The sequence below is a fragment of the Macrotis lagotis genome, chromosome 4, assembly GCF_037893015.1.
Source record: "Macrotis lagotis isolate mMagLag1 chromosome 4, bilby.v1.9.chrom.fasta, whole genome shotgun sequence".
NCBI lineage: Eukaryota > Metazoa > Chordata > Mammalia > Peramelemorphia > Peramelidae > Macrotis > Macrotis lagotis.
Window position 1 is genome coordinate 132,499,572 of NC_133661.1, and position 14,365 is coordinate 132,513,936.

The following is a 14,365-nucleotide window of genomic DNA, read 5'->3' on the forward strand; positions in this document are numbered from 1 at the left end:
TCACCCAGTTAGGTAATTATTAATCGTCTAAGGCTAGATTTGAGCTTGGGTCTTCTGACTCCAGGCATGGTGCTCTATCCACTGTGCCACCTAGCTGCTCCTTTCTTTTGTTTTGTTTATTTTTAATTTAAAAAAAAAATTTTAATTTAGGGCAATGGGGTTAAGTGACTTGCCCAATCTCACCCAGCCAGGCAATTATTACATGTCTGAGGTTGTATTTGAACTCAGTTCCTCCTGACTCCAAGGCCTGTGCTCCATCCACTGTGCCACCTAGCTGCCTTACCCCTTCCATTTTGATGATTTTAGAATATTCCCCACTTAAGCATTCCCTGTTAGCAATTTACTGATTCTTCTCCTCTTTGAGAGAGGGTGTATTGAGCTGGAATGCAAAGCTGTCTTATCCTTCTTCCACACTTGAGAAATTTAGTTTTCAAGTAGGATTTGACAAATGAAGTAAAGCAATGATCTACATCTTTACTATCTTAAAAGTGTTTGAATGATGTTGAGAATAGAAGTCTTATTTAGTTTATTTTCTTATTATGAAAAGTATTTAACTTTATAGAATAAAATATTGCCTTACAGTCTGTTTTACAACAAAGTATCTCCCATCCATATATCAAAATCATTCAAGATTCCTTGAGAGAGTTAACAATGAAATGATTGTTTGATAATAAATATCAAATGAGGCATAAAATAGGGATATATATTATATATATATATATATATATATATATATACCAAAATATTCACCACTATGATAGAAGAATGCAAAGTTGATCAATCAACAAGCCATAAAGTGCTCACTGTGATTGCTAAAAAAATATCATGAATGAAACAAGCCTTACTCACCTGGTATTTACATTCTAATTGGAGAGACAACAAGGAAATAAAGGTATGGGGTGAATAAATCCAAATAAATTAAAAGCAATTAAATCAAGGATATTTGAAAGGGCTATTCACATTTGAAGAGATAAAGAAAAGTTTCATGTTAGAATGTGTTGAGCTTAGTTTATAGGAAGAGAAGTTTCTGAGACAGAAATGAGAAAGAATTATAATCCTTTGAGGTATATATAGCTAGTGAAATGGCACAGGGTTGAGAGATACAGTGTTATATATAATCAGTAGAGTTTGGTTTGGCTGGATGTCTGAGTTAAAGGTGGGGAGATTTACATTGAAGCCAGAAAGAAAGGTTGGGACAGAGTTTGAAAGGTTTTTCAAGTCTAAATAGGCTTTTACAATTAATTTAAAGATAATATAGTGGGTGCCATAAGAGCTTTTTGAGTAGGAGAGTGATGTGATCATATCTATGCCTAAGAAAAATTACTTTGGCAGTAGCATGGGGATTGATTGAGTTGGGAGAGGCTTGAAATGGAACCAATTGAAAGACTATAGTAATAATCTAAACAAGAAATGATGAGGGCCCAGTTTAAGGTGGTAGTTTTGTGAATCAAGATAAAGAGTAGGATGTTAGAGATATTGTGGAGGTTGAAACATCAAGATTTGATAAATGATTGAATATGTGAGACAAATAACAGTAAGGAGTCAAGAAAAAGGCTAGAACAATGGTGATATTTCAACAGATATTGCCAAGTTTGGAGAATGGGTGAATTTGGGAGGAAAATTAATGAGTTCCATTTTGAACACATTAATTTAGAGAGGTCTCTGGGACATAGAACTTAAAGTAGCTAAATTTCATTGTAAAGGTATTTTTTTTTTGTCCTCCATTTTTGAAGAAGACCACAACATTAGAGAGGTGATGCCTTGAGAAGCCACCTGAGTTGGCTTTGAGTGAGGGGAAATGCTGCCTGTACTCAGTCACCAGCCTCAGTTTCTCCTCCAGAGCCATCTGGGTCTAGTGGCCAGATATGAATCAGGACTACTGGAGATGACCCTGGATGTGAGGCAGTCAGAGTTAAGTGACTTGCCCAAGGTCACACAGCTAGTGTCTCAGTCAAGTGTCTGAGGCCAGATTCGAATTCCTGTCTTTTTGATTCCAAGGTTAGTGCTCTATCCACTGTGCCTAGCTGCCCCTTGTAGGATTGAAGTTCAAAAGAGAGGTCAGGGGTAGAAATTTAGGTAGAGGAGTCCTTACTATAGAAATGATAATATTTTGAGTCTGGTGCAGTGAGGTCCTCCAGATGATTTTTTAGAGCTTTTGGTAAACATATTAAATCAAGCCATACATTGCAGAGCCTTCTAAAAGAGATCAATAACCATTCACAAAGGAAAGACCAAATGGATGAATAATTTGCCCACTGGCCAGATTTTACCATATCTCTGAAATGGCATACTTGTCCAATAATATTTATATCTAGACAGTAAACTGGACCAGGAGTTGAGGAGAGTATTGGAATGTTTTGAGAAATTGCAAAGCAGTTGTTGATACCAAGATTCTTTTAACAACAAAAAAGTCTTGCAACTCTACTGTCTGTACAAAGCTAAAGTAGAAAAATGAATTGTGGGTATGATCAGGTTGTATTATTATTTATTTATTTTTTTAGATTTTTTTCAAGGCAATGGGGTTAAGTGGCTTGCCCAAGGCCACATGGCTAGGTAATTGTTAAGTGTCTGAGGTCAGATTTGAACCCAGGTACTCCTGACTCCAAGGCCGGTGCTTTATCCACTGGGCCACCTAGCCACCCCCCAATCAGGTTGTATTATAAAATCAAAAGGAACTTTAAAGAACAAGAATGAAAGATGTCAATGAGGAATACTAGACAGAGAAGATGGACTGATCAAGGGCATGGGATGACAGATGAGTGGCTTGAGGTTCCTTTGAGGTTTTTATGATATTGGAAGAAATTGAGGAATGTCTCCAGTATGTTGAGTGGATTCTCGAATTTTTGGGAAGACATAGAGAAGAGTTGCAAGATAGTCAAGTGTTTGAGAGAGTCTTTGTTACTTGTCACAATAACTTATTATTGAGAACCCTGGGAAACTCATATAATCAGTACTTTTTTGTAGTTGATGTTTATGAGAAAGAGAATTATGACAATAACATTCTAATATCAGATAATTATTTTAAAAACAACTTCTGGGGTATAATCATAAGTTTAGTGTAAAGTAGTAGCCTTCCCCCCCCCCCCCCCCACACACACTTTCTATAGCTTAGAAGTGAATTGTTGATATTTTTGATAATATGATCTCAAGACTTTCTTCTGACCAAAAAAACTACCATTTTGTTCTCTTTTACTGTTTCCTCTCCTAGCCATCTCTGATGAGTGCAAAGGTTCCCTCATTCCCCTTTGCCTCCCCCCTTCCATATCATTGCAATAGGTCATTGTAATTAAAAAAAAATCTTTTTATGTGAAATATCTTGGACTATTCCCCTCTCCTTTTTCTTTCTCTCATTCCATTTCCCTTTTTTTCCTATTGACTCTGTTTTTACACCACATTTTATCTTTGAATTCAGCTTTCTCCTGTGCTTCAACTATAAAAGCTCCCTCTACCTGCTCTATTAACTGAGATGGTTCATATGAATATTATCAGTATCATTTTTCTATACATGCAGCTCATCCTCATTAAGTCCCTCATATTTCCCCCCTCTCCTCCAATCTCCATGCTTCACCTGAGTCCTGTATCTGAAGATCAAACCTTCTGTTCAGGTCTGGCCATTCCAAAAGGAACCTTTGAAATTCCCCTGGTTCATTGAAAGTCCATCTTTTTTCCCTGGAAGAGGACATTCAGCCTTTCTGGGTAGTTCATTCTTGGCTGCATTCTAAGCTCTTTTGCCTTCTGGTATATTGTATTCCAAGCCCTATGAGCTTCCAATGTAGTTGCTGCTAAGTCCTGTGTGATCCTGACTGCAGCTCCACGATATTTGAACTGTGTCCTTCTGGCTGCTTGTAACATTTTCTCTTTGACTTGGGAGTTCTGGAACTTGGCTATAATATTCCTGGGGGTTGGTTTTTTGGGATCTCTTTCTTGGGGGGATCGGTGGATTCTCTCCATTTCTATTTTGCCCTCTGCTTCTAGAATATCAGGGCAATTTCCCTGTAGTAATTCTTTGAAAATGCTGTCAAGGCTCTTTTCCTGATCATGACTTTCAGGTATTCCAATAATTTTCAAATTATCTTTCCTAAGTCTGTTTTCCATATCAGTTGTTTTTTTCAATGAGATATTTTACATTTTCTTCTAATTTTTCATTTTTTTGGTTTTGAAGTATTGATTCCTGATTTCTGGTAAATTCATCAATCTCCCTGAATTCTATTCTTTGTCTGAAGGATTTGTTCTTCTCAGAGAGTTTTCTTAATCCCTTTTTCCATCTGGCCAATTTTGCTTTTTGAAGCATTCTTCTCCTCAATAACTTTTTTGAACTGTTTTATCCATTTGACCTAAGCTGGTTTTTAGCTTGCTATTTTCTTCAGCATTTTTTGGATTTCCTTGACTAAGCTGCTGACTTCATTTTCATGTTTTTCCTGCATCTCTCTCCTTTCTTTTCTCAGTTTTTCTTCCAACTCCCTCATTTGATTTTCAAAGTCTTTTTTGAGCTCTGTCATAGCCTGAACCCAATTTCTGTTTTTCTTGGAGTCCTTAGATGCAGGAGCTTGTGCTTCCTCATCTTCAGACTGAGTATTTTGATCCTTCTTGGGCTCATTTGCAAAATATTTCTCAATGGTCTTCCTCTTGTTCATTTTCCCAGCCTAAGCCTGTTTTTGGGGTGCTTCCTGAGCTTTTGGGACACTCCCACAAGGATCTCAGTGTGTGAGCCTCTGTCCTCCCTCCTGGTCTGTGAATGACCATAAGTGCCCCCCTCTGCCACGGGGCTGAGGTGGGGGGGCCCTGCTGTTTTATGGGGGGGCCTAGACTGGGATCAGGATCTGAATGTGGTCAGAGCTCCAGAGTCCTGTTCCAGGGGTAGAGGACAGAGCTCTGCAGTCTCTCTTCACTCTCCTCCCTCAGCTCAATGGGCTCATGCCCTGGAGGCTCCTGCTTACCGGCTCCGCCTGCTTCAGTTTCAGGATCTGGGCTGCTGAAAGACCAAACTGCTGGCTATGTGCCCTGAGGGCTGGGCTCCACATGCTCGCTCTGGCAGAGCCCCCACTTTGTGCCCGGTGCTCCCCGGGGTGCAGCTCAGGCGACTCCCCCGCTCCTGTGAGTGCGGCTCCCAGCACCCTGGGGCTCCCTCCTGGAGGCTGAAGTTCTTTCGCTCTGGCGGCCGCCTCTCTGATCCCGGGGAGCAGAGCCTTTCTGTTCTTCTCCAGGTTACCTTAAGGAGAACTGCCTCACTTGGGTCCCTTTGTGGGTTCTGTCTCTGGAAAGTTTAGTTAGAGTCCTTAGTTTATGAGTTTTTATCAGAGAGCTCCTAAAACCCATGTGGCCATCTTGGCTCCGCCCTCCTTTGTTATCTTTTAGTGCTTAAAACAAAGCACTGATAATTTTTACATGGTGCATGGTTCAAGGGAGGGACAGTAAATCTTGTAAAATCTCAATCATTTTATTAATTTGGTTATGGCAAATTATATGCTATTATGCACAAAGCTGAGTATGTATGTATTTGGAATTGAGTAGTTGTGATAGTTGAGTTGATTGATCTACATGATTTTGCCTAGCACTGTGGGTTTGTCAGACTACAGAATTGTGTAATAACATTATTGATCATGGAATATAGGGATCAGGCCCATTAAACTGAACTCAGTTAATATAGTTCAGACAATATTTATTAACTTCCTTTAGGATGCAAGATACTGTGTTCTATCCTTAGCTGAGTAGTAACAACATGGAGTCTCAGGACATCCTATAAGAATGTTGTAATTTTTTTTAGTCATTATAAATTTATGTACTTCATATTATGAAATAATTTTGCTTTTATTTGGATTGTGTTCCATGTTCTTGATTTCTTTTGATGTCAAAGACAACCATTTTTGTATATGCTTTTGTTTTACTAGAACCCTCTAAAATTTCTCTCAAGGAACAGTATAGGTTTTTTTAATAATTACATTTCTTTAAGAAGCAACTGAAATTTTGGATTGTGTGCCTGATTGATGTTTTCAATTCTTTTTTCCCAAGTATATTACCTTTTGTTAAAAAATTATAGACACCATAATTTTCCTTCATAAAATTTTCATAATTACTTTCTGTATTCATTTTCATAATTCTATGAAACAAAAAATACAAGTCTCAGAAATTTGATTATTTCATCAACCAAACATTAACTATTTAGGTAACCCAGATAGTTATATTTATATTCTGATCAGTGTTCAAATATTGGATTATTTTTTGTTTCATTTCATTTTCATTTTTTGATTTTCTATTCTGTGTTATTTCTCTCCATAAGAATTAGAAATCAATATTGTTATTCTGGTTACTTACCTCTTTTAGAGGTTAATTTCATGATGAAAAAATGTAAAATGTTTTTTAGAAATTTAAATAGAGGATATATATTTTCTATTTAAAATTAGTATTTCATTCTTAGATTTGAGTTCTGGGAAGATTTTGAAGATGATCATGGAAAGGGGAGAGAGAATGGTTACCAGAGTCTTCATAAAGTTCTAGAGCCTTTCCTTCTTCGAAGAGTAAAAAAGGATGTGGAAAAATCCCTTCCAGCCAAAGTGGAACAGATTCTCAGGGTGGAGATGTCTGTTCTTCAGAAGCAGTATTATAAGTAAGTTACTTCCTGACCTGACCATTGAATTGTATTGAGCCTGCAGAAATTAGAGCTGTATATTTGTAACCTTCAGATAAGCAAACCCAGTGAAAATCCTGCTTTACTTTTTTATTTTTGATCTATGCTGAATTATGGTAGACTTTTTTCAAGTCCCTCCCTCCCTTTTTTGTTAGCACAAGCGGAGAATTAGTACCATTCTTTACTTGCTAAATGACTCAAAATGTAGCCCAATTCTCAGAGAAATAAAGATCCTTTTCCCTTCTTTCCTCTTTGCCCTAGGAAACAGATCATTATGTTGAAGAATATTCAAAGGGAAGAAACATCCTTTCTCATCCAAAGTAAATTATATACAATAGATTTAACACAAAAGAATTTGTAGCTTTGTTTTGGGCTTTGTTGTAGGAAGGCTGACACTGGCTCAGATTATGGCTTCCATAATTTAAAACTAGAAGAAATCAAAGTTTTGGATTGGTTATTTATATTTGAAAAAGTGTTTTAACATTAGAAGTCTCCATTAAAATAAAAAATTTTTAAAAAGCATCCCATTTAGAGTTATGCTTTGTTAATAATCAACACATTTAAAAAAACAAAATAGTATTTTTTCCCTTCTGTCTTCTCTTGTTGCCCATAACCTACTTGAATTTGGAGTCCAATATTTTACAGTACTTGTGACATGGAAAGAATTATGATATTTGGTGAGAGATAATAAGACTTTTAAAAAATATGTCTGTGATGCTGAACGAAATGAGCAGATCCAGAAGAACATTATTATGTGCTAAAAACAATATTGGGTGATGATCACCTATGATGGACTTGTTCATTTCAGTAGTACAACAATCAAAGACAATTCTAAAAGACTTGTGATGGAAAATACCATCCATATCCAGAGAAGGAATTGTGGAGTTTAAATGAAGACCAAAGTTTACTATCTTCAATTATTAAAATTTGCCTTATGTATTATGACAATTTTTTCCTCTTTAATATTTTTTCCTTCCATTTGGCTTTGATTCTTCTTTCACAACAAGATTAGTATGAATCTATGTTTAGGATAATTACACATGTAGAGTCTACATTATATTACTTTCTGTTAGGGAGGTGGGAAGAAGACAGGGGAAGGAAGGAAGGAAGGAACCAAAATATAATACTCAAAACCTTACCCAAAAAATGATTGAAAATTATTGTTGCATGTCATTGAAAGAACAGATTTTTAAAAATAAAATTTGTCTGTGAACATAGAAGGAAAAACCAAACACTGGAAATAGCTTGAAATTGAGACTGTTTTCCCACTTTTGCCCTGCTTTTGGTACAGCTCTTTAACCTAAATAGGCTGTTCTTCTAGTTAAGCTAAGCTTCTGAAGGAATTTTGCTTTGGTTCAGTTTATCCTTGCCAAGTCTATATGTTTTTTTTTAATGCTGCCAAGTTCATAGTCTTTTTTTTTCATGGAAAGAAGAAAGTGGATGAGTAAAATTTTAAAATAAATAAAAGAAAAGGAAGAAGAGAGAATTATGCATTTATTGATGGAAAATCACAGGAAGGCATCAGCATATACATTTTTAACCCAACAATCTGGCCAAGTTGTTAATATTCAGCCATTTTACCAAATATACTTTTTTTTGTCTGTAACAGGTTTTTTATATGTTCCAAATCCTTTATTCTGGCTTTTTGGAAGGATGGAAACTCTTTGTACTTGATTGGTTCTTGTTAAGATAACTTGAGAGAAGAAACCTTCTTCATTATTTGTTTTAAGACTTAACATTAACCATTGTAGTCATGGAGTTGAGATACCTTAAAATGATTATAGTTATGAAGACCTTGAATGAATAGAAAAAAGTCACTTTGCCCCTCTCCCACTTTTCCTTGAAGCTATTTTCCATTTTTTCTTCCCTTTGGCCTGTTATATTTTTAAATTTGACCTGAGAATTATATTACTGACATCTACAGGTGGATTTTGACCAGGAATTATAAGGCCCTCTCCAAAGGGACAAGAGGCAGTACATCTGGTTTCCTTAACATTGTGATGGAACTGAAAAAATGCTGTAACCACTGCTACCTGATTAAGCCTCCTGAAGAGAATGAACGTGAAAATGGACAGGAGATTTTGCTGGTGGGTATTTACTCTGTCTGTCTTTAAAATTCACAAACAAAACCACAACAAAATTAAATCTACAACAAAAATTCACCTATTCTAGCTACCTTCAAATTAATTCCTTTCTCATTCTTTTAAAAGTTTGGTTTTGGGAAGCTTTTTTCTATTGAAGACTTGTACAAAGTTTATTTGAAGAAAATATCTGTTTTAAAATAGCCGAAGAAGAAATTAAGGTTGTGGTTTCTTTTTTTAATGACTCAATTCTTTAGTTGAAGCATTCTGAGCATCTTCTTTATACTTAGCATAAGTTCTGTGGGAGATCACGTAGGTGAGCAATGATGATCTAAAAGCAGGAAGAGAAGAAGGAACTCCCCCAAAGACACAGAGAAGCAATAGCTTAGGAAGTACAAGAGTGTGGAAACCATGAGACAAGGCAGTTTAAAAAAAAAGTTTAATAATTGCTCTCAAATATCCTAGAAAGTTTGAAAAGTATGAAAATAGAGAAAAGACCACTGGATTGGTAACTTTGGTAAGAACATTTTTAGTAGAATAGATAGAAGTCAAATTGTAAGGTGGTATGGGCAAGTCCCAAACCAGATTACATAAAAAAGCATCTGTGAGAAGAAGAATCCTTTCAAGTCAAGCAAAATTTTATTTAGAGAATTGGTAAAATGTTTCAGTTTTATTATTGGAATGACTTTTAGTTCTTCAGTCCCTGATCAGGAGCAGTGGGAAGCTGATCCTCTTAGACAAACTGTTAACAAGACTTCGAGAGAGGGGGAACAGAGTTCTGATCTTCTCCCAGATGGTGAGGATGTTGGATATACTGGCTGAATACCTGACTATTAAGCATTATCCTTTCCAGGTAAGTATATTTAGTAATTGGGACTGCAAGTGTATTAAAATGACCTATAGTGGAAAATATCAGAACTCTTTTAATTATTCTGAATTTAGAAGTAAGTGTAAGAAGGGTCTTTTGAAATGCTTGTCCTTCATTTTGAAATAACTTACTTTAGTCTTTCTCCTTAATAAAGTACTCATATGAAGGTCATGCTTTTTGATTTAAGAAAGGGAAAAGTAAATGAAGTTTGGTGCGTTTCCTTCCTAACTCTTAATAATGTAGAAGAAAACTTGGTTGTTGGATGTGGGAATCTCAGAAATTCCAAGAAATATAGTACAAACCAGAAAAAAAAGTGACATAGTGTGTTGTTTATAAATTTTCAGTGAACCTGAAATTGAATCTGAAAATTTAACCTACTTTAAACTGGTTCTTTTTTTTGTTAGTTCACTCTAACTCCTTGGAAGATGCTTTTGAATAGAATGTAGACAATTTACCACTGCTTACTGACAATCATTCAGATATATCTTCTTGAGATTTACTCAGGAAAAAAAAATCTCATTATATGGATATTAATGGATTTTGGCAGAGATTTCTGTGATCTATAAAAGTTTATGTAGTGAAGAGGTGAATTGTATGCTTTGGTTTTGTTTTTATGATGAATTGAATTAGAAATTTGTTTCTAAATTGTTTGACTTTCCCATCAACTAGTATCATAATTGTATATTAGTTTTGTTTTTTAGGGGTTTTTTTTTTGCAAGGCAAATGGGGTTAAGTGGCTTGCCCAAGGCCACACAGCTAATTATTAAGTGTCTGAGCCCGGATTTGAACCCAGGTACTCCAGACTCCAAGGCCGGTGCTTTATCCACTGTGCCACCTAGCCACCCCCTCCTTTTAATTTTTTAAAATAATTTTCATTTTTTATAGTGTGATTGTTCCACAGAAATAGATTCTCTTAGTGTATCTGATTTCCCCTCCACTCCTCCATTGCTTTCACTTTAGTGACCTAATGGATACCACATAAAATCAGAAGTTAATCTTATGCTCTTTGTGAAACCAACAATCATATTTCCTTACTGCAAGAACTGAGAACCCATTCCTTTCCGCTTCTAATGTCATTGTAGCTTAGGTCATTGGGTCATCTCCATTACTACTAGCATTGGAATTTGTATTCTTTGGGAGAGGGGGAATGAAGTTTTAAGATGATAATATAGTCAGAATAAAGAACATTGGGCTGGGAATTTAGAGATTAAGGTTTATTCCTCACTTTTCAACCACTAACAAAAAAAAAGAACCAATTCGAAGTAGGCTAAATTTTTCAGATTCAATTTCAAGTTTACTGAAAATTCATAACTTTGGGTAATTTTAATTTCTCTTCTCTTAGTTTTATGATCCATAAAAATGGAGATGATAATATATCTTAGCCATCTCATATGAAAGTTGTGAGGCAGAAATAAAATAATACAGATAAAAGAATTTCATGGGCTTTATGTTTATACATACATATGTTGTGTGTCATGGTATTTTGTAGTACTGTGATAAAAAGTTTATACCAAATAAAATTTGCATGACTTAAAAAAATTGCTTATATCAGTTGTAAGCTGAGCAGGGTTTTCTTAGGAAATACTTTTCTGTAGGGACACATCATATTGTTTCTCATTCAAACTTGCTTGGTACCAATAGAAATAATTAAAACAAAGTAATTAAGCAAAGATTTGATTGCCATCATTTTCTTCAAAGACCTAAGTGTAAGGCCTCATCCACCTTGCATCAGAAGCTCTCAGCTCTGATCTTGGAACAAGAAATCCCATGTCAGGTGCTGTGCTTCCTGAGCAGGGTGCTTATTACAGAGATCTGGACGGGGCAGGCAGGTTATTTTTAGTCTGTGCTTACTGGGGACAAATGAAGGTTGAAAGCCTGTAGTGTTTTCTGCTTTTGGTGCAGTTGGTCTTCTTGACTGTTAATTCTTTGCTGATTTATTTCTACAGCGTCTGGATGGTTCAATTAAGGGAGAAATCCGAAAGCAGGCCCTGGACCACTTCAATGCAGATGGATCTGAGGTATAGCATTCTCAGCATGGCTTTTGTTACATGAGCGGCTTAGACCTTAGGTTAGAATAATTTGAAGCTGATTTATATATATATATATATATATATATATATATATATATATATAGAGAGAGAGAGAGAGAGAGAGAGAGAGAGAGAGAGAGAGCGCTTTTCAGTTTATAAAATGCTTTCCCTATAATACTGTAAGGAAGGTAGTAGTGAAAGACTAAAGTTTTGGGTTTTAGAAACTATTACCACCATCTCCCTTTCTGTCTTGGAAAAGGATTAAGAATTCCCAAACCTTGACAAGATCACATCAATAATTTGTCTCTCAGAAGCAACTGTCTTTAGATTTGTTTACCTTCCCTGGCTTAAATAATAAATAAATTCTGCTAGCAGCAGTGTCATTGGTTCAAGTGATAAAATTTCTGGGAATTAGAGAGCAGCAAGGCAAGAGGATGGGTTATTTAGAAGGATTAGCTTTGATGAGGTGATAACATCAAAAGCTTTATATCAGGACTGTGCCTACTCTTTGGATGTGGCTGAGCACGATCTATTTGGGTTTCCTTTTGACTCAGTTTCACTAGGAGAGAATGAGAAGTATGTATCATGTATCATTTAAAAATATCTGTTTAAATTTCTTTTGAGCTTTCTTTACACTTAGAATAGTTTGATATGTTTATTATTCCTGATTTTAGTAATAGGAATATTTTTCATCCAGTCAGTGAGCTGATTCTCACTTTGTACTGAATCCCATGGAATATATATCAATCAGTACATATTTATTAAATGTATGCCTTGTGCCATTGTGCTATGTATTGGGAGAAGTAGAAGGCAGTTTCTTCTATTGTGGATTTTATAGGAGGAACAAGTATGAAGTAATTAGAAAAAGTGTAAGATGATACGTGATACATTTGAGTGCTAAATTATGTGGTTTTAGGCTATAGATAACATAGAATTACAGAAATGAATGGAAGCCGTGTGGAGTTGTGAATGCAAAAATGTGAGAGTGAAGGAGACAGAGAAGAAAACACGAGGCAGAGTAATAGTGGGAAAACCAAGTAAGTCAGAGGGATAATTTCTGAAGCCAGAGTATATTTTGAACATGGTCAGAGTTGTTTTCCTCTTAGCTGTAGGGCATGGAATACACTTAAAATAATTGTGTGTGGTCATCAGTAATGGTACTCTTTTTTGCTTTGAGGCCAAGGGTGGGGATCCTGAGCATATTGGCACTGTTACATTTGGCAGAAAAGCAAAGCCTGGAACGCCAGTTAGTTGTCAGGTTTGTTATGAAGAGGTTTCCGTTCATATATAGGTGAGACCAGATGGTCACTGAGGTCTTTTCCAACTCTCAAATTTGGTGAATTTTGTGGACCGAATAAGATAATTTTGCTTTGGTTGCTATTGTGTACTGCAATTAAAAAAAAAAAAAGAGTATTTACTCTCAGGGGCTACTCCATCTTAACTATTCAGAGCAAAACTTTAAAAAGTTTAAAAATAAAAAGTTGTTGATGAGCTTTGGATACTGGTTGAATTCCTGTTATCTCTCTTCTTTCCTTTTCCTTTCCTTTTTTCTCTCTGTCTCTCTCTCTCTGTGTTTCTGTCTCTCTTTCTCTTCTTATCAGTTTCTACTTAAAACAAACATGGTCCGACACTTTATTTTTCTCTCTCCAAGAATAGAAATAAGATTATCTTGCTTTTCTTGATTATGACCCTTAGTGAAATTTTTGATACAGGAGTGCCTCAGTAGACACAATGATTCCTACCCTTGATCTATACACCCTAATCCTTTTGAATTTTGAACTTATTTTTTTAAATGGAAAGACTTACTTCTGCCCCTTCCTCTCTTCTCTCCCCTGCCCCCCCCCCCCCCCCATAAAATCCCTGCCAAACTTGCTGGTCAGTCCTTACTGGGTCCTCTGACTAGCTTGGCCATCGATTTTCAATATTAGCATTTAATTTCTAATAAACATGATTGCTGATTTGAAAGTGAGTACTATTTTATCATTATCATTAAGGAAAAACTGAAATAATTTTTGACTTAGAGTTATATAAATATGTATACACATATTCCTATAATATATATGTGTATACTGATATGTGTTTCTAAGATGTGTGTGTGTGTGTGTATACATATACATGCATTAAAATGTTACCATGGTGGGGCATCTAGGTGGCACAGTGGATAAAGCACTGGCCTGGAGTCAGGAGTACCTGAGTTCAAATCCAGCCTCAGACACTTAATAATCACTTAGGTGTGTGGCCTTGGGCAAGCTATTTAACCCCAGTGCCTTGCAAAAACATAAAAAACAAAAAAATGGTACCGTGGCCCACACTTGCCTACCACACTTTCAAGTACTTGAAGACAGGGATCTGGATAAACATTTTCTTCTTAATATACTTTCCATTATATTTCTCAGTGTACTTCCAAATCCTGACTTTCAACTATTTCTTTGTAATTTCTTTTCTCATTGCCATGATATATGAATTATACATAAACCTCTGTGTCATTTTTTGCAGACTGTTGGACCCTTATCTTAAATATACTTACCTTTCTGTATTTTATTTTATCTTTCTTTATACTATTATTTATAATCTTTTGATATTCCTATGTTCTCTACTAGTCATGTAATTACTTGTCTTTGGATATGAAATAAAGCAGTAAGGTATTAATGAAAAGAGCATCAAAATTAGATTTAGAGGTCCTAACATTGAATTCTGGTTCTTCTGCTATTTAGCTGTTACATGACTACTGTCACAGATGTGCTTTCTCAGGCCCTAACCC

General features: G+C 35.8%; 1 protein-coding gene across 6 annotated transcripts in view; it reads left to right on the forward strand.

Moving 5' to 3' along the window:
- The window catches only part of CHD2 (chromodomain helicase DNA binding protein 2), a 149,492-nt gene that overhangs the window by 80,317 nt on the left and 54,810 nt on the right, over positions 1-14,365 (forward strand). For all 6 annotated transcript variants that reach the window (XM_074234157.1, XM_074234156.1, XM_074234158.1 and 3 more), the window contains 4 exons: positions 6,416-6,604; positions 8,550-8,712; positions 9,407-9,559; positions 11,521-11,592. In XM_074234157.1, coding sequence (XP_074090258.1) covers positions 6,416-6,604; positions 8,550-8,712; positions 9,407-9,559; positions 11,521-11,592 — 577 coding nt within the window. The remainder of the gene's footprint in view (positions 1-6,415; positions 6,605-8,549; positions 8,713-9,406; positions 9,560-11,520; positions 11,593-14,365) is intronic.